This window comes from Helianthus annuus, chromosome 14 (assembly GCF_002127325.2).
Source record: "Helianthus annuus cultivar XRQ/B chromosome 14, HanXRQr2.0-SUNRISE, whole genome shotgun sequence".
Classification (NCBI taxonomy): Eukaryota; Viridiplantae; Streptophyta; class Magnoliopsida; order Asterales; family Asteraceae; genus Helianthus; species Helianthus annuus.
Window position 1 is genome coordinate 60,930,744 of NC_035446.2, and position 19,227 is coordinate 60,949,970.

At 35.6% G+C, this 19,227-nt stretch overlaps 2 protein-coding genes across 2 annotated transcripts; both read left to right on the forward strand.

Moving 5' to 3' along the window:
- The first annotated feature begins 823 nt into the window (after positions 1–823).
- Positions 824–4,332, forward strand: LOC110940212. Its single transcript, XM_022181766.2, has 4 exons — positions 824–958; positions 2,604–2,814; positions 3,278–3,519; positions 3,744–4,332. The coding sequence occupies exons 2-4, from the start codon at positions 2,613–2,615 to the stop codon at positions 4,137–4,139; spliced, it is 840 nt and encodes a 279-aa protein (XP_022037458.1). The 5' UTR covers positions 824–958; positions 2,604–2,612; the 3' UTR covers positions 4,140–4,332.
- A 6,338-nt stretch (positions 4,333–10,670) lies between these two features.
- LOC110942838 lies at positions 10,671–13,282 on the forward strand. The gene is made up of 6 exons (XM_022184601.1): positions 10,671–10,728; positions 10,846–10,994; positions 11,038–11,613; positions 11,693–12,200; positions 12,310–12,542; positions 12,989–13,282. The coding sequence occupies exons 1-6, from the start codon at positions 10,671–10,673 to the stop codon at positions 13,280–13,282; spliced, it is 1,818 nt and encodes a 605-aa protein (XP_022040293.1).
- The last annotated feature ends 5,945 nt before the right edge of the window (positions 13,283–19,227 follow it).

A 19,227-nucleotide genomic window follows, 5' to 3' on the forward strand; every position in this document is an offset into this window, starting at 1 on the left:
AATTTTGAATTTCCCAAATACATAGTGAGTAGGTTAGGATTTTACAATCCCGGATACATGGTGAGTTGGTTAGAATTTTACGGTTTCAGATTTTAAGATAATAATTCATGCTTGAAAAGCTTGTACATAATGCTTTAACTAATTGTACATTTTTAAAAGTGAAAAATTACTTAATGATATTTCAAATATCTTAGTTACATGTGTTTATCATGTTATTATTTTATATATAGTCGGATTTCGACTCACCAAACAAAACCACCTAGTTTTTATATCGCAATAATCACTTGTATACTAAAGCATTACTTACTTGTACATTTTAATGAATACCTTGATATTGAATAAAATAAGCATCAATAATGACCAAGTATGTTGGGCTTTAATCACTTGTACACTAAGATATCATCTACCTGTATTTATTAATTTGTACGTCAATAATGAACAAGACAACTATCAAAACGTCGACAAAAATGAGTAGATCACCATGGTGCCTTTGGATATTTTTAAAACATTATAGTTTATAAAATATGCCAAGAATAAGTAAAAAATTTATAAGTTTGTTGTGGAGGGGTGAACTGTAACTAATTATCTATAATTTTGTTAAAACCTTAGGGATTTAACTGTAATAAGTTTAGGGACTAAAAAATAAATAATGTTTAAAAGACCAAACTACCCTCATTTTAGGGGTCTTTTTATAAATAAAAGGGGGGAAAAGTTCTTATTTTTTGGGTATTTTAAAATGTCCTTGCCTCATGCATTATAATATAGTATAGATATAGATAATTAATTCTTTTTTTTAGTGCACTACTTTTTTTAAGGACTAAATCTGGCATTGAGTAGTAATCCGAGTACCATTTTCATAAATCACTGTTCTAAATAATAAGAAGAATTTTGTTTCAACACAAAGCAGCAGATTAGGTGCAGAATCGAAGCAGATTGTGGTTCGTCTCGTTGATTAACGGTCAGTTTTCAATCCAATTTCGATTATCTCATAACATATCTCTTGTTTTCCGTATACCAATCGCGCTGCATATGTGTAATTAGGGTTTCTGTTTGAATAGTGAAGTGAACCCTATTATCATGTATTATTTCTTTCTTGATTTAGTTAGTTAGGGTTTATATACAAATTTACAGTGATTAAGTATCAGTTGTTTCAGATATTGTTAACCAAATGAAACACAAAAAACTTTGTGTTAGAACTTTTGGTTTTTTAGTTATAGGTTTGTTATTTAAAGTGTAGCCAGACAATAGTAATCACTTCTAGGGTCTAAACGGAGGCGCAAAGCACATAAGCGCTCGCTTTTTGTACGCGAGGTGTAGTTTGTTATATATATTTATTTTAGGTTGTTTCTTGCATCATTTAGGGGCTGTTTGTTTACCTCTTAATGAGGCTCTTAATGGTTCAGACCTCTTACTGGTTCAGCACTTAATGGTTCAGACTGTTTGTTTCACGAGCAGATGTCTGAATGGTTCAGACATTTGCCTCTGAATGGTTAAGCATTATACAGAGTCTGAATAGTTAAGACCTCTAATCTGAATTGGTCAGACATTTGCCTCTGAACGGTTAAGCATTATACAAGCTCTTTCTTAATGGTTCAGACCTCTTACTGGTTCAGCACTTAACTATTCAGATGTTGCCAAACAGCCCCTTACACAGAAATAAGTTTTGTATATGTTTTTAACATATAAATTACTTACTTGTACAACCTAAAAAGTATGTTGTACAACATACTGCTACACAAAAAATGCCATGTACATCAAACGCGCTTTTTTACCTGCAATTTATACGCCCAAAAACCGCGCCTCACTTGTCAGACCCTCGCCTTATGTAGTCTAAAGTGACAATTACCGAGCCTTGTGTCGCTTTGCGCCTAGGGCACGCTTTTTTAATCCAAGCTTAGGAAAGGTCATGCTGAAGAAGATTTCTTAATGCAAACCACGATAATGAAGGTCCTTAATTTGTTGCTTTACCCTCATCAACAATCATCATCATCATCATACTCAGTAAATCCCACCAATAGCAAAGCTATGGTAGGGTCTGAGGAGGGTAGATGTAGACAGCCTTACTTCTACACCGTAGGAATAGAGAGGCTGCTTCCAATGAGACCCCCGGTTCGATTGTAGTTTTGTATCAAGCCTTGGACCTAAGACACATAACACTCAAACAATCGGGACAGAGACTGATTAGTGCATGTACCCCGTGTCTTTCAGCTATCAACGCCACCACATGATGCATTGATTAACCATCCGCCGCCTTTAACGTTATTTTCACGAAATTAGTAAAATAACGTTAAACTAGTACCATTTCACTTCCCCCCCCCCCCCCCCCCCCCCCGCGAGCACTCACACATATATACATTATATGTTTTGTCTCTATCCTAAAGTTTACTTATTCACCTGTAACCACTGTTAGAATGAGACAATGAGTTAATGTTATGGTGTTAATTTGGGTACATTTTTGGCTTAACAAAAGATTATAATTAATTCACTTAAGTTGCATATCTAAGAACAGTCAGTAATTATAACATTCTTGGGACAGATGTGGGACATCTCACGTTAATTTTTTTTATTTGTGCATGTGAAGCTGACTAATTATCTTTCGTTAGGGGTTAAAAATGAGGCAAGGTGGGCAGTACGTTGATTCTGGTGGGCATGTATACGAAATGCAACGTATGTCTGGTCAGAGGATGGAGCAAAAATCCAATAACTACCAAGGAGGGCACCTTAAATCTGAGAATGACAAGTCGTACGGTGCTCCAAAAGGGGAGGGACAATGGAGATGGGAGAGAGATGGATCATCACACATGTTCAATGAAGGTATGCACCTTTTATATACCTCTGGTTCTAAACCAAACGTTATTCTTGTGTAGACGTGGCACAATGTACTGGTTGGCGGGTTTTGGTAATTGGTTAAAACGTCCGGTTTTTGTCTGGAGATTTTAGTTTTTTAATTTTCAATAAATGCTCCATATATATATATATAGTTGCAATATTTTCATTAATAGTATGATTTTCGAACTAAAATCGTTTTGGCGGTTTCGTGCATTAAAATGCATGATGGGGCGACTTGCGACTTCCGACCCATGTCTTTTTTAGCTGATTTTGTTATGTTTCTAATCCATTCGGAGTAAAACATAACTGAGTCGACTTATTCTTATATAAATAAAGTTAAGATGATTCATGTAGTTGTATTTTACATAAAAGAACATGACTGCATGTACATATATCTAAGCATGTAGTATGATATGTCTTGTAATTGTGTATATGTTACTTAATCCAGGCCAAGGGGCTGATGCGTCTAGATCATATTACCAAAGCCAGGGTCAAAGGTCGGTCTCTGAGAAACAGGGTAATAATGATCTCAGATCTCTTCCTCGTGAGGAAAATATGGAGATAGGTTATGAGGATAATGTTGCAGGCCAGACTTTTGAAGCTCTTGAGCAAAGATTTTATGACGACATCGTGAAACTCACCAAAGAACAAAACGATGCAGAGGATGCCGAGTATGCACGCCACCGAGAGGTTTGTACAATACGTATTTATTTATTTAAACATGGGTGGCTTTCTCTATCTTGAATGTTCGATCACACGCGTCTAGAAAAAGCACTACACAATAGTTTCTCTACAGTTTTCAACTATGTTCAAGAATTATAGGGTGGGAAATGGAGATATCAGAAGTAAATTTCATTTAGTTGAATGGAAGTTGTAGATTTTTTTTTTTTGTAATTGGTTTTCTATGTATGCAGAGAGTAAATGCAATCAATGCACAATATGAGGAGCAACTGGCAGCACTTAGAGCTAGGCACACCAACCGCAGAGATGAATTCTTGCGACGCGAATCGCATGCACGACAGCAGCAGTACCAGCAGGCAATGGAACACCACCAATACAGCTCCAACCCCATGGGGTTCAGTGACCCTCATCATGGTTACAGTGCTGCTGCTGCTGGAGGAGAGTCGCAAAGACCCTATAATAATAATAATAACAGCAATATCCCTCATGTTGATTCTTACAGAGACAGACCGCGGTTTGGTGGAAGGGATTCTAGGGACCCTGGGTTTGAGCCCAGAGGAGGGCAGTACCCTGGTGGTCGGGGTTATGGCTCTGGTGCTGGTTCTGGTTCTGCTTCGCGCTATTATTGATGCCGCTTTTCACCTTCATACTAGTTTGTTAGAATGCGGTTCTCTTAAGGGTTCATCTTTAGCCTTTGTTTTGAAGGGTATGTTTCCGGTCAGATGATGGAATAGCGTTTAGATGTTATTTGTTTCAAATCATTTACCTTCTTTATAATCAAATCAGTTGCTTTGTTATTATTATTATTATTTTCTACTGTTATTACCATTGTTATTATTATCTATTACTAGTACTACTTTATCATTATTTATTTTTATTATATTATTATTACTAGGTTAGAACCCTGTGTATTACACGGGTTGAATAAATATAATTTTATGTATTAAATAATTAAAAATCCTGTATATTTCACAAGTTGAATAAAACTAATTTTATACACCAAATAATAATTATAAAAAGTTTTATTTTTAAAACCCTCATGTATTACACGGGTTGAATATATGTAATTTTGTATAGTAAATAATAAAAGAAGTTATATCTTAAAAAAACCTTGTGCATTACAGTTGTTGAATAAATCTAATTTTATATACCAGATAAGATAATAAAAAAAGTTATATCTTAAAAAAACTAACGGATATACTCGATACATGATAGACAGAGTGATTGCGAGGATAGTTCTTGATTTTTTTTTTTTATATTTATATGTCATTACATTTTCTCAAAACTAAATTAATAATAATGAGGATACACAATGTTTATGTTAACATGGGATTATGGTATTAATTTTTTTATAGTTTATGGCTAATATTCACGTATATGATGATAAAATTACACAATGATCTATGTTTGAATATTATATTTATTTTTATATTATTTTAACAAAATATTAGATTAGATAATAATAATAATAATAATAATAATAATAATAATAATAATAATATTGAAGGATTGGTAAACGGTGATTTGAAATTTGTGATTATATTATGTTTATATTAATTGAATAACATAATATTAGATTTCAAGGATAAATAATTAAATCTGATGAAAATTTCAAAATATTATATTATCTATCACACCCTGACTTTTGCGGAAGCGTGATTTGGTGTGACTTGCTTAATATCATTGCATTCAACCATAACAAACACTTATATGATAAATCCAAGATGTTCATCCATTGATTAAGTTTTGAAACATTACAACAACATTGATTTAACCCCAAAAACAAAGACTTCGTATTCAGAATACAACACCAACAGGTTTTATGTTCCATAAGGACTTTTCAAAAGACACTAAAGATAACCAAGCTTTGAAACATGTATCCTATCCAGAATAGGATACACACTCTAAACCATTCGACACCGGATGACATCTTTTATTCCAGACAACACTTGAAACTTTAACGCCCGCCAGATCCATACTTAGTTTCCTGAAATACATGTAGTTTGAAAACATCAACAAAAGTTGAGCGAGTTCATGTGTGTGTTTGTGAATAAACCTTTGAAACCTTTGAAAGTATGTTTGTATGTAATTGAAATTCGGTATGAAAGCAACAAGGAAACAGATCAATTAATGTGTAGCTAATACATTAATATACGTGACATGGTGCAGGAAGACTCAAACCTAGCAGACTTTGCACCGGGCCTCCGGCTGTAAGACATAGTCACCACATGATCCACTCGACAGACTCATGGGTGGGGTTCGCTACACCCAAATAGATCTATCACTCATGTCCCTTGGTCCTATTACGAGGATTAATGGTCCTACGTTAATCGCCTACCCATTCACATGATCTAGCAGTTCATTCCTTAGCTAACCATACCATTTGTAATCATCGAAACATTTGTAACATGTATTTCACCCCCGAAGTTATAAAACGAAAACAGTTAAAATAAAAGGGGGAACATGAACTCACAGTTTTGCGTTCCTTGTATCCGATGTAACTCAAAGCTTCCTCTAGAACGCACGGCAACCTACATGCGTACTATGGTCCATGAGACGAGCGGGTCGTGCCTTGACTTAGTATTGATTAGTGTCTTTGAGTTATGTTTCATAGTGTCTTCATTATTATTCCAAGTATATAATTATTTGTTAAAATAATTAATATTTTAACTTAAATTATATTTATTAAATTTTGGAATAACTGTTAAAACAATATATATTAACTTAATACTTCCCAAGTATTTATACTTTTATTTCCTTCCCAAGGATAGGGTATCTTATACTTGTATACTTTTGCCATGTATTGTGGTAGTATTCCGGTGTGTATTTATACGTACGAGAATACATATTTTTATTGTATTCATTAAGTATTCTTTATACTTAATTTCATATTAATTATTCCGGAATATTATCTTTTATGAAGATTCGATATATATTTCCAAGATACATATCTGAAGGAATTTCACTTAGAAAAATATTTATAATTTTTCTTTGGCAAAAATATTTGTAATTTCTCATAAGTTCGAAAATAATATATTTTCATGTCTATCTTGGAAAATATGTTTATAAACTCATTTTTCTCCAAAAATGATATTCTTCGTATTTATTTGAGAAAATACATCTTTCATCTCAAAATATTGTATTTCATGTTTGGGTAAGAAGGCATATATTTCTTAAAAATAAAAATAATATATCTTCTAAAAATTTCAAGAAAAATATATATTTCATACTTGCCCAAAAATAATATATTTTTCCTTGTCAAAATATGATATATTTTTATAGTAATTGTAAAAATCATATTTTTATTCCTTGGCGTCCAAAATATTATTTACCAAAATATACTTTGTGAATAAATTTTCGGAATATTTTTGTAGGTTATATTTAATGTTCGGTTTCACCAATATTTTTGTGTAAATGTGTATATTCATTCTTTGGAATTTTGGTAATATTTTGGATGGTAATTCTTGGTATTTTTAATGAGTTATATTATTTCAAGTCCTAAATACTATAACTAATACACAAAATATACAAATAATCACACACATGGTGTCTTCTAAATATATATTTCCGAATACATATTTAGTCACTTTTATTTATGAAAATCAATCTCCAATATTTGTATTTTTGTAACAAAAAATTATGGCAAAGTTTTTGTAGGAAATTCATGGTTAAAATACACTTGTAAATATTTGTTTAAAAACATTTTTCTAAGTGTTTATATATTTTGCCATATTTTCCCCTAAAAATGGAGGTTTCCATGCTTTTAAGCATATCATTTTCTTTTGTAAAAATCGTCATAATCAATTCACAATCATCAACAAACAACCTTTACTTACCAATTTTGCCAAAATCATGCATTTTCTACTACTTCATGAACTTGAATATTTGTAAAAATTTGTAGGAACTTACTAGTGTTATTAGTAAGCCTTGTTACCCTTTAAAATGCAATTAGTTCTTTAACAACTTCATTTTTAAAGAAGTTAGATGTTTACAACTACTTGTCACATTTTCTAAAAATATTTCTTTATGCATCTTCTTGTTACACAAGTGTTTCTACACTTGTTTAACCACTAAAAATAGAGTTTGTTTATGTAAGAACCAAGTTTTAGCAAAACTTATATTTTTAGCTTGGTTTCTTTGAAAGACCATTCATAAATCTTTAGATCTACAAGTGTTACTACCCACTTTGATCATTATTTTTCAAGAAACCACTTTGTTACTTCAAGTTCATGCTTCATGTGTGGATGATCTATCATCCTACAACATTTTTACTTTCTCACCTTGCTAGATTATGTTTTTAATCATGATCTAGAAAGATCTTATGATGATCCACATCATTTCTACGAACAATCAATGATCAACAAGCATAACAACTCATATTCATCAAGTTTACTTCATTAAACAAGCTTATGTTCATGTTTTCTTCTTATGATATTTAGTGTTCTTTAAGATTTTGATTATGATTCTTCTTTAACTACTTAAAATAGAAGTAATATAGCAAGATCAAGACTCTTACCACTAGCACAAGGCTAGGGATGATTCAAGTGTAGAAAACAAGTGTTGATGCATAACGTCTATCGCCTACATCATCAGTCTAGGTCGTGTCAAGTATATGTAATAGCGGTTAAAATGTTAAGTTTATATGTAATTGGGCCAGTTCGCACGAAGTGGCATGTGTAAGGCCAGGTCGCACGAACTGGGAGTTGTCCAGTTCGTGCGAAGTGGGTTGTTCATCCCGTGCAAACTGGTGTGCCTATAAATAGGTGTGTTGAGATTTTCATTTGTAACTTCTGGAAATTTGGTGTACCGAACTGCTGTCCATTTCTCTCCATACGAGAACGTCTAATATCAATGGAAAACCTGTTTAAAGTGTATTTCTACTCTTCTACTCCTATTCTAACACCGATTTAAGGTTTCTAGTCTGTTTCCGCCTTTCTAGACACCTAGATTTGACTCAGATTGACTCATATTGATCGAATCTCGATCCTACAAGTGGTATAAGAGCTCAGGATGAGTCAAATCTGTTGATATCAGTGTTTTGAATGGTTTAGAACTCTATACTTCTACTCTTTCTTGGATTTTTAGACGAATTCATGCACAAAATGGACTGAATTTTGGACATTATGTGTAAAAAACCATTTTAAACAATCCTACAAAGTTACAGACCATAAATCAAACTAAAACTGATCAAAATTGTCAAAAATGTCACTTCGTGTGAAAATGATGCTTACATCATGCGAAATGATCCAGATCGTTTGAGTTTTTACCAAATCGTTTGAAAATCTTGTTCAGCTCGCACGAGTTGGACCAGTTCGCGTGAAAAGTTCAAACCGTTTGACCAGCTCGCACGACTTGGGTGATACCTCGCACGAAGTGTGTTTCCAAATCGTGTGAACTCACCACTTCGCACGAATTGAAATTTCTTTTAAGCAAATTGTGTCACCTCGCACGGTGTGACTGTACAGGTTGTTTGAAAACAGTTCAGGTCGTGTAAATCAGTCCAGTTCACTTGAAAAGTCGAGTTCGTTTGAAAAGTCCAGAAAGTGTGAAAGTTCAGTTCGCTTGAAAGTCTGATTTTTCAAAACTTAAAAATTTTTCGAAACATTTTTCAAAGTACAAAATGGACAACCAAGAGTTTTACAATGCGTTTTTCGGAGGAGGTATACATGTTCAATCTCCAGCGAGTATAGCCCAGAATATGAATTTGGAGAATGAACTTGGAACCATGCAAAAACCACCGAAACTGCTCAACATTGAAGATTATTCAGGGTGGCAGGATAGATTTCGCACGTGGGTTCAAGCGAATCATCTCGAATGTTGGCTGAAAGTTGAAACAAAATATGTAGTTCCTGTGAATGATGCTGGTATTCCGAAAACACTTAACTCGTTAACTCCAGCTGAAGCTGAAAGTTTTAAAGCCGAGAAGAAGATGGTCAGTATATTGCAACAGGCAATTAAGGAAGACATTTTGGTATTACTACAGCATCAGAATGACGCGCAATCTATTTGGAACTCTTTTAAAATGAAATTTCTTGGAAGTGCTGCAATGATCAAAAGCAAAAAGGCACTACTGAAAAAAGAATTCAACATATTTACTGCTATCAGTGGAGAATCAACGAAAGAGTTGATTGAGAGGTACTGTCACTTGGTAGTGGAGATGAAGCGTTTGAGTATAGATAAAACAGACGAAGAGTTGGTTGATAAGTTGGCTGACGCACTACCACAAGAAGTGTGGGGTACGTTCTTAATGGTTTTAAAGAACAACTTGGAATACATTGGTTTCAATTTGAGTACGTTCATCAAGAGAATTGAAGCTCAAGAGCTTGAAATGCGGAAAATGAGTAAAATGAAATCTGCAAACGTACAGCAAGATGTTCAGCTTTATTACAAAGGAAGCTCATCTGCCATATCTACTCCGAGTCCAAAGATTCAAACGGCATTCAGTGCAGATTCTTCATCAGGAGTATCTCAAAGCACGTCTAACAACAATTCACCGTTTCCAAATTATGAACCGAATCCTAAGGTTTAGAATTTTCAAGAACAGGGGTCTTCTCAAAGTTCTTCAGGTTCGAACAATCAGAGTTATAGTCATGGGATACTGTGCAATATCGTTGTTAATATCAAGAATGGTCAAGATTTTACAGAGACAGCCGTAAAGCAGCATATAGCACTTCTAGCTTCTGTACTAGAGTCTTACGAGAGTCTAGTAGCCAGACGAATTGGTAACCCAAACATGACTAAAGAAGATTACGATCAAATTGATCCTGAGGAAATCGAACTCATCGACATCAAATGGGTATGGCAAGCATTGTGAGAAGAGCTCAGAGGTTCATGGAAATTACTAGAAGAAGTAGTCTCGCAGGTCCTGATCCTAAACTTGGATTCAACAAATCAAAGGTGACTTGCTTCAAGTGTAAAGAAAAGGGACACTTCAAGCGTGAATGTCCGAACAGAGAAGTCAATAACCACTAGAATCCATTCACCAACGATTATTACCAACAGGCCATCTATCATAAAACAGTCAACAACCATTCAATCCAAGACCTCAAATCGAAAATAGTCCATCCAAAGAAAAAACTCTTTTGGTGAATCAAGATGATGAAAAGCTTCCAGAAGGTTTCAGTTGGGATAAGTACATTCCAGGAGGGGGTCTTGCAATGATGGCTGAAATTGTTGAAGAGCCGGAACCGGAAATCAGTGAAGTGATGACTGAAGAAAGTTTTGCTGAACTTGAGGAGGCAGCAGCAGCGGTCTAGTATTATCAGTCTGAACAGGAGGTTATTGCTAACACATTTAAATCTATAATGCCTTCTAATGTATTTGATTCTTTTGCAGGATTCTTCAGTGAACTGACTACGGGTTTTTGCCCACAGTATGAAGTTGAAAAAACTCTGGTTCAAGAAATCATTGATGTTTCAAAGGAAATGAATGAAGAGACTTTGAAAGAAATAGCAGACAAAGCTCTCATGGTCAAGCTGCAAGAGGTAGAACAAACTAAAACACCTTCTGATAACAATGAGACCAAAGATGCAACTCAAGAGTCAGTGTCTTGAAAAGGAGTCCGAGTCCGATGGCAAATCAGAAAATGTAAAGACCGAGTCTGATGGCAAATCAGAAAATGTAAAGTCTGAGTCCGATGGCAAATCAGAAAATGTGAAGTCCGAATACGGAGAGAAATCTGAGTCCGAGTCCGGAGAGATTGGTAAAACAGGAAGTAAAAATGATAAACAAGAAAATGTTTTTGAAAAAATTGATCAAATTCTTGAAAAACCATGCGAAAACTGTTTGAAACCATGCATGGATTGTCTTGAAAAAGACAAACAGTTTCAAGAATTGAAAAAGTTTCACGACAAATTAAAATTTGATTTTAATGATGTTAAAGAATCTTATGACACTTTGTCACGATCAATTAAAGCGATTCACAATGAGAGTATAGAAAATGATAAAATTGTTAATCTGCTCAAAGCTACGGTCATGGATAAGCAAATTTCGATTAACATTCATTTGGACAAAATCGCATCTTTAAAGAAGGAACTTGAACTGATGCGCATTGAGACAGAAAGAGTCGACAAAAAGTTGATCAGTTATCTTTCATCTTCATATGTGATTGATCAGATTGTTCCTCAACAACCTGAACGCTTACAAAAATGTTCCACCCCCAATGTGGAATCATTACACTTAGAAGTATCCAGACGGGGTGGAAGAGGCATTGAATCTCAAATTGAGAACAGAGGAGAATGAGTTACCAGAAAACATTGATGTTGCATTCTCTCCGTTTGACACCGACAACGAGTCACAATTGGTTAAAACATCTGTAGACCAAGTGTTGGATGAAGAGAGTGGTAACACTTATTTCGAAACGGTTAAAACTCATTTTGAGAATTCCAGTTCAGATTCTGAAGATGATGGAAACTTTCTTGATAAGTTTATACCAAAATCAGATAAAGTTTTGGATGATGATTCGATCATTGTGGTTTACACGATGACCGGAACTGACAAACTATATACTGACTTTGAGTATCCAATTCAGAATGCGAATCTGGAAAATGTTGAAAAAGTTTTTAAACTCGTGGAAATTGATATCTCAGAAGTCAACAACAATTCGTTTCTATCAAAACCGAAAAAATCTTTTGTTAACAACCCCGGAAAGAAAAATGAAAGGGTGGGTAACATTGCTAACAAGAGACATGGTAATAATTTCAAAAAGAAAGGTGTTGGTTTTGAGAAGCAAATGGCTAAGAATAAGATTTAAACCAAAAGAAAAATTGAGTGAAGTGTTTGTTGCTGGTAATAACACAGAAGTCGAAAAAGATTATATCTTTAGTAAGCAAGCAGTTAACGATTTTATTGCGGCGAAAAAGATAAGAGACGAGGCCAACAGATCCACTTTTGTTGAATATGACAAAAGAATCTGTTATCGCTACAATGAAATCGGTCACATGGCAAAAAAATGTGTCAAAAAGATGATAAAACCAATTTTCCATAAACCAAATCCAAAAATTTCAAAGGATGTTAAGGGAAAATCACCGATGGTATCCCCCCGTGCGTATTCTCAAACGCGGTGAATCATTGAAGTCTGAAGACAAACCAAAATCAACTTTTGAAATTGGTGAATCTTCAAAATCACAAAAGACTACAAAGGTTTATCCTAAAACAAAGACTTCTCAAAGTCAATCATGGGTGGAGAAACCTAAACGTTCTTTTGAAGAAAAGAAAATGGAAGAGGTTTTAAAATCTGAACCAACAATCTTTGAAATCACTGTTGAGCAACTTGAATTTGAATTAGACAAATTGATTGAAGAATTCCCACCTATCAAGGAAGGAACTCTAAAATCAAAACCAAAACCTGATGTTCGACGTTATTTTTAACATTCCAAAACTTGACAAAGTAGCTCCTGATATTGTCTTTGGTAGTATACCAAATGTTGAAAAATCTTGGGCATCATTGATTAAGTAAATGTTCTTTTGATATGTGCAGGGGCTTCCGAGGTCTATCATTTCTAAATGGATAATGGATAGCGGCGCCTCAAGGCACATGACAGGGATGTTAGCACTACTCTACGACGTCAAATCAATCAATGGAGGTTATGTCGAGTTTGCTGGAACTCAAGGTGGAAGAATTTTTGGTGAAGGAATACTTACAAACGGGGTCGTATCATTTGATAAAGTGAATTACATTGCTGAGTTAGAAAACAATCTGTTGAGCATCTCTCAGATTTGTGATAAGTCGTTTACAGTTCATTTCACAAAAGATGAATGTCTGATGGTTTAAGATACCTGAAGAAATGGGGTTGATGCGCGCTCCTCGTGAAAATGATCTTTATGTACTAGACATGAGCGTTGCAGCAACGACAAATAAGAAGGCACAATGTTTTGTGAGTAAGACGAAGGCAACGGAAAAAGAATCAATCATGTGGCATCGTAAAATGGGGCATATTCACGTGAGAAAAATGAACTTCTTATTTCATAATGATCTTGTAAAAGGTGTAAATTTGAAAAGCTTCCATCTGAACGATGATTGTATTGAATGCAAGAAAGGGAAGTAGACGAATAAATCGCATCTGAAAAAGCTTTTGAACTCAATCAGATTACCGCTCGAAAGACTCCATATGGATCTTTTCGGACCGGTAAATGTGAAAAGCATTAGTGGAGACCTATATTGTTTAGTGGTTACCGACGACTTTACAATATTCTCCTAGGTGTTGTTTCTAGAGAGAAAAGACAAAACGTTTGATTTTTTGATGAAGCTATTCAAGAAGATGGAAAATCTTTACAAACTGCCGATTAGACGTATTCGAAGCGACAATGGCACCGAGTTCAAGAACAACCGTATGCTAGAATTCTGCAACGATAAGGGTATTCTTCATGAATTCAACGCACCGTATACTCCTCAACAAAATGGTGTTGCAGAAAGGAAAAATCGTACGTTGATCGAAACAGCTCGTACCATGTTAGCAGATTCGAAATTACCTGTATATTTTTGGAGTGAAGCGGTTGCAACGGCATGTTACACACTCAATCGTGTTCTTACGGTGAAGAAGTACAAGAAAACTTATTTTGAATTGCAACATCGTTACAAACGAAATCTGAAATTTTTAGAACCATTTGGATCACCATGCACATTTATTGATCCAGACGGTAAATTTGGTGCAAAATCTAATGAAGGTTTTTTTGTAGGATATGCAAGTCCGTTGAAGAGAGTATTTGTTCTGAATTTGGGGAAGATCATACAAGTTCAACACGTTGACTGTCAAAAGTTTACTGATCCGAGTCAACTTCCCGTAAACAGGTTGTTATTTGATTATGATAATCTTTGGGAGTCATTCCATTTGCCGATAGAGCCGAATGAAGAGGAACTGACATTCTTATACCAACAACAACAGTCTCTTTCAGAAGAAAAAGTGCCGAGACCGTTGGTAGTTTCCTCGCCCACATTGGGTTCAAATGATCATGAGGCCGGTCCTAGTGGAACTGCACATGAACCCCCAGAAGAAACAGCTCCAGTATTTGATCAATCTGACGACTCAGAATCGGAAACCGATCCGATTTATGACGAGGAACCAAATATTGCGACTTCAAATGCTGTTGATCACACGGGTGATCAGGATATAACAAATTTGCAATCGGAAGTGAGCGTACCGGATACAGTCATGCCAAGAACGTTATCTTACCATCCTTCAGAGCAAATCATTGGTGACCTTCAAAGCGGAGTGAAAACCCGCGATCAAATAAACAAAGGGCTTACATGGTTTTACGCTTCTGTAGCATCTTTACAAGTTGACTTCTCATTAAAATGTTTTATCTCGCAGGTAGAGCCGAAAACATATAAAGAAGCATTAACCGAAGAGAGTTGGGTAAATGCAATGCAAGAAGAGCTACAACAATTTGAAAAGCTTGGAGTGTGGAGGTTGTTTGATCTCCCGGAAGATCAGAAGTTGATCAAGACCAAGTGGGTCTTCAAATGTAAGCGAGATGATAGAGGGGTTATTGTAAGGAACAAAGCACGTTTGGTAGTCTAAGGATTTAGTCAGCAAGAAGGGATTGACTTTACTGAAGTATATGCTCCCGTTGCTCGACTAGAGGCAATCAGAATCTTCTTGGCGTTCGCGTCATAGAAGGGATTCAAGGTCTACCAACTGGATGTCAAATCTGCATTTCTCTACGGAAAGATTAAAGAAGAAGTGTACGTCGGACAACCACCGGGGTTTACCGATCCTGTGCACAAAGACAAGGTGTATCTACTTGACAAGGCGTTATACGGTTTACACCAGGCTCCGAGAGCCTGGTACGAGACGCTTTCCCAGCATCTGCTGACCAACGGTTCACCAGAGGGATTGTCGATAGTACCCTGTTCACTAAAGAGGTTGCAGGACATCTACTCATCGTGCAAATTTATGTTGATGATATAATTTTCGGATCAACGAACGAAGAGTTGTGTAAAGAGTTTGAGAAGGTTATGAAAAAGAAGTTTGAAATGAGTTCAATGGGGGAGATGAAGTTCTTCCTAGGGCTTCAAGTTGAGCAACTGCCCGACGGAATCTTCATACACCAGACCAAATATGTGAATGACGTGTTGGAAAAATTCAATATGTCCGAATCATCTCCCACATCAACCCCCTAGCTTTGAATCATGGCATTTTTCCGGATGAAAGTGGTGAAAAAGTGGATGAAACGCAATATCGATCTATCATTGGATCGTTAATGTATCTGACAGCATCACGACCGGACATCATGTATCCAACTTGCCTCTGCGCCCGGTACCAGTCAAGTCTGAGACACTCACACATGGTGATAGTGAAGAGAATTTTACGGTATCTCAAAGGTTGCCCAAGCACTGGCTTGTGGTATCCCCGATTCGGTGACTTTTCTCTAACTGGTTATGCTGACTCTGACTTCGGGTGCTGTAAGTTAAATGCATAGTCCACAACTGCTGGTTGTCAGTTCTTCGGAACTCGACTAGTCACCTGGCAGTGTAAGAAACAAACCACAGTCGCTCTCTCGATCTGTGAGGCTGAATACGTTTCAGCTTCCAGCTGTTGTTCACAGATCCTCTAGATCCAACAGCAAATGAGGGACTATGGTTTGCAGTTCTTAGACACGCTAATTTATGTGGACAATGAGGCAGCCATTAATATCACTAAAAATCCGGTGCAACACTCAAAAACAAAACATATTGAGATTCGACATCATTTTATTCGTGATTGCTACGAAAAGAAATTGATTCGAATTGATCATATACACACCGACGATTAGAGAGCTGATTTTTACACAAAACCCTTTGATAAAACAAGATTTAATTATCTTTTAAAATTGAACGGGTTAAAGAATTTGTTTTCTGGGAGGGTGGTAGAGTGTGTGGCTGAGGAGGACGGCGATCAAAAGTGATCTGCGTCTAGTTGTCATGTTTTCTGTACAGTTTTCTTTACTGCTTTTAATAAAACCAAAAACACAAAAATATGTTTTTGATTTTAGGGGGAGAAAGTTTATAGAAAATACAAAAACATGATAAAATTTCAAAAATGAAAAAATATTGAAAAAGACAAAAAGAGTTTTGTTTTGAAAAAGAGGAAATGATAGTACATTAGTGGACTGTCACAACATGCTAAAGAAATGGAAAGTCAAAATGATTTTAAACAAGTCTTACTGATGATGTGTCAGTAGACTTCACATGAATAGTAAATTGAATTCGAGATATAAACCTAAATATCAATACTTGCTTATCTCGTGGGTAACATCTCTCGGATATATGGGTAACCCCCGAAATCTTGTTTGAGAGATTGCCTGATTCTGAGATACTAGGTCTTTATACTATTTGATATCTGGGTTATTATACCTGGTCTTCTGATATTGCGGAAGCAATGGCCTAGACCTAGTATAATACTTTACGCGCTTTTAAAGCTCACCCTCTGCATAAAAATTGATAAAATATCGAAAGATACAAATCAAGTGCAGTTGTAAAGAAGATTCCCAAAGGGAACACACCTAAAGTCGAGCCTTCATCTCTTTGATTGAACGGTAGTTCATACCTGAGCTCTCAAGGTCTCGCACTAACCCAAATACAGATATCAGATTGGTATACTCACCTGTAAGACTGAATCCAGGGAATTTTGATACAAGAGTATATTCTAAGGTGGGACACGCGAATAAGTTTAAGGCTTTAAAACACTAATTCATATCTTGAATCAATTGAAACTCGTGAAGAAGTTTAAGTGGACAACAATACTGACAATCAGAAGTAAATTTGTTTAAGATTTAAAGTTAAATCAAGATCAACGGTGTTGGTGATATGTCTCAAAAACTGATATGATCCTCTTACGCAAACTCACAAAAAGATGTCTGTAAATATGTTTGTACAAGTTTTCAGTTTCTTAAAATCCAAAAATATTTCCTGTTTGTTTAGCAAAATGTTGTAAAATCCAAAAAAAATTGATATTTCACCTTATTTTCGACAACAGACGTTGGGGAACTTATGATCAAAGTCTCACAGTGCTAAACATGTTGGATCATTTGGGTTGGATAAGAAAAGTTTGTGAAAGATGATGGTAATTGCTCAAAATTTTCAAAAGTTCATTAATTTGAACTTAATTTGTTTCAAAATGTCAGCGAGATCAGAATTTGGTCAGCCAAGGTCATTAACTTGGACTTGGCAGGCTAAACGGTTGACCAGGGTCATTAATTTGGACTTGGTTAACTGAGTGTGTTGGTAAATAGTTAATAAAAATAAAAAAAAATAAAAAGTTAAAAATTTGAAAAGATAAAAAAAATATACCAACTCGTACGAACTGGCCAAACCATTTCAAACAAGGCCAGTCCGCACGAACTCCTCAAAATCATTTCATCTCGCATGACCTGGCTCTCCTATATAAGGAAGAGACCAGATCGCGTGAACACATCAGTTTCACCACTCCGCACCAAACAGAAACCCTTTGAGTGATCTGAAGCAATTTGTCTGATTCCTTCGTATTCAAGTCTGAATCTTGTGAATCTATGTTCGTAATCATCTTATAAGTTGGTTTGCTCAACTTATAACATGGGAAAGGTACTGGATGATGTTAATTTGAACCAGATCTAACGAAATCTCATGAACTCTTATGAACCAGAACTTTGAACTTAGATCTAGGTTTATTTTGTGGACCAAATTGAATAAAAAAACACATCAATGTGATCGGAATTCATTATAGAACAAATCTATGACTTCAATTTCATCATCAAAACATGTGTTTAGTCAACCTGCAAATCACTGTTCATTTTGGGTTATTCAAACGAAGCCACGATTCAGTTCGCACGAAATGGCCACACTGTTTGAATCATTCAGTTCGCACGGGATGGCCAGACCACTTGAGATTGGCCAGATCATTTGAGTGCCACATCGTGTGAGTTGATCAGTTCGTTTGAAGCTACATCGTATGAAATTGTTCAGTCCGCATGAACATCAGACCGCATGGAGTGATCACTTCGCATGAACACCAGTTCGTGTGAATGGTAGTTGTGTTTTGAAAATTGTATTAAGTGTTTCAGGCATCGAACGTGCAGTTTGATCCAACGCACAAAATTTCCTGGGTTTATGATGAGACGTTATCAAAGATGGTTGTATTCAAGGATATTTTGCCGTTCGTGAAGCGTTTACCGATTCAAAAGGCGTTGACGAATCAGCACCAAGTTTTCAAATCTCATATTGATCGTTTCTGGAAAAAGGCTACTTATGATGAAGTGAATGATGTCATTAATTCAATTGTTCATATTGATGGTGAAGATAAAGAGATCATAATCACTTAACAGCTTGTTCGAGAAGTGTTAGATTTTCCAGATGATGAAAATTCTCCGACAGGTTTTCCAGAAAGAATGGTCAAAGGTTGTATGCTGAGAATGGGATATAGTGGTCCGTTGAACAAAGCAATTATCTAAAAGCATGTTTTACGAAGCCATACAAGTTCTTTATTCACTCAGTTATTCATGCGCTTAGTCACAGAAAGGGTGGTTATCATGTGATGAAAGATTATCAGATGTGTATGGTGACAGCGTTGGTGTTGAACAAGAAATACAATTTTTCTAAAATCGTTTTCCACTACATGAAAGATAACATTACTTCAGGAAGTCGAAGTTGGGTGTATCCGAGATTTGTGCAGATAATGCTGGATCACGCCTATCCGAATCTGGTGAAAGATGAACAGAATGATCTCATGGTGTTACATCATATGGATAACGAAACGTTGATCA

What these genes read in the sequence shown, in the direction of transcription:
- LOC110942838 (XM_022184601.1), top strand. Translation starts at nt 10,671, where the DNA reads ATGGCTGAAATTGTTGAAGAGCCGGAACCGGAAATCAGTGAAGTGATG. An exon ending in TCATGGTCAAGCTGCAAGAG is followed by an intron (nt 10,995 to 11,037) that starts GTAGAACAAACT and finishes ATGAGACCAAAG; the next exon opens with ATGCAACTCAAGAGTCAGTG. An exon ending in CATTGCTAACAAGAGACATG is followed by an intron (nt 12,201 to 12,309) that starts GTAATAATTTCA and finishes GTAATAACACAG; the next exon opens with AAGTCGAAAAAGATTATATC.
- LOC110940212 (XM_022181766.2), top strand. Translation starts at nt 2,613, where the DNA reads ATGAGGCAAGGTGGGCAGTACGTTGATTCTGGTGGGCATGTATACGAA. An exon ending in ATCACACATGTTCAATGAAG is followed by an intron (nt 2,815 to 3,277) that starts GTATGCACCTTT and finishes TACTTAATCCAG; the next exon opens with GCCAAGGGGCTGATGCGTCT. An exon ending in AGTATGCACGCCACCGAGAG is followed by an intron (nt 3,520 to 3,743) that starts GTTTGTACAATA and finishes CTATGTATGCAG; the next exon opens with AGAGTAAATGCAATCAATGC.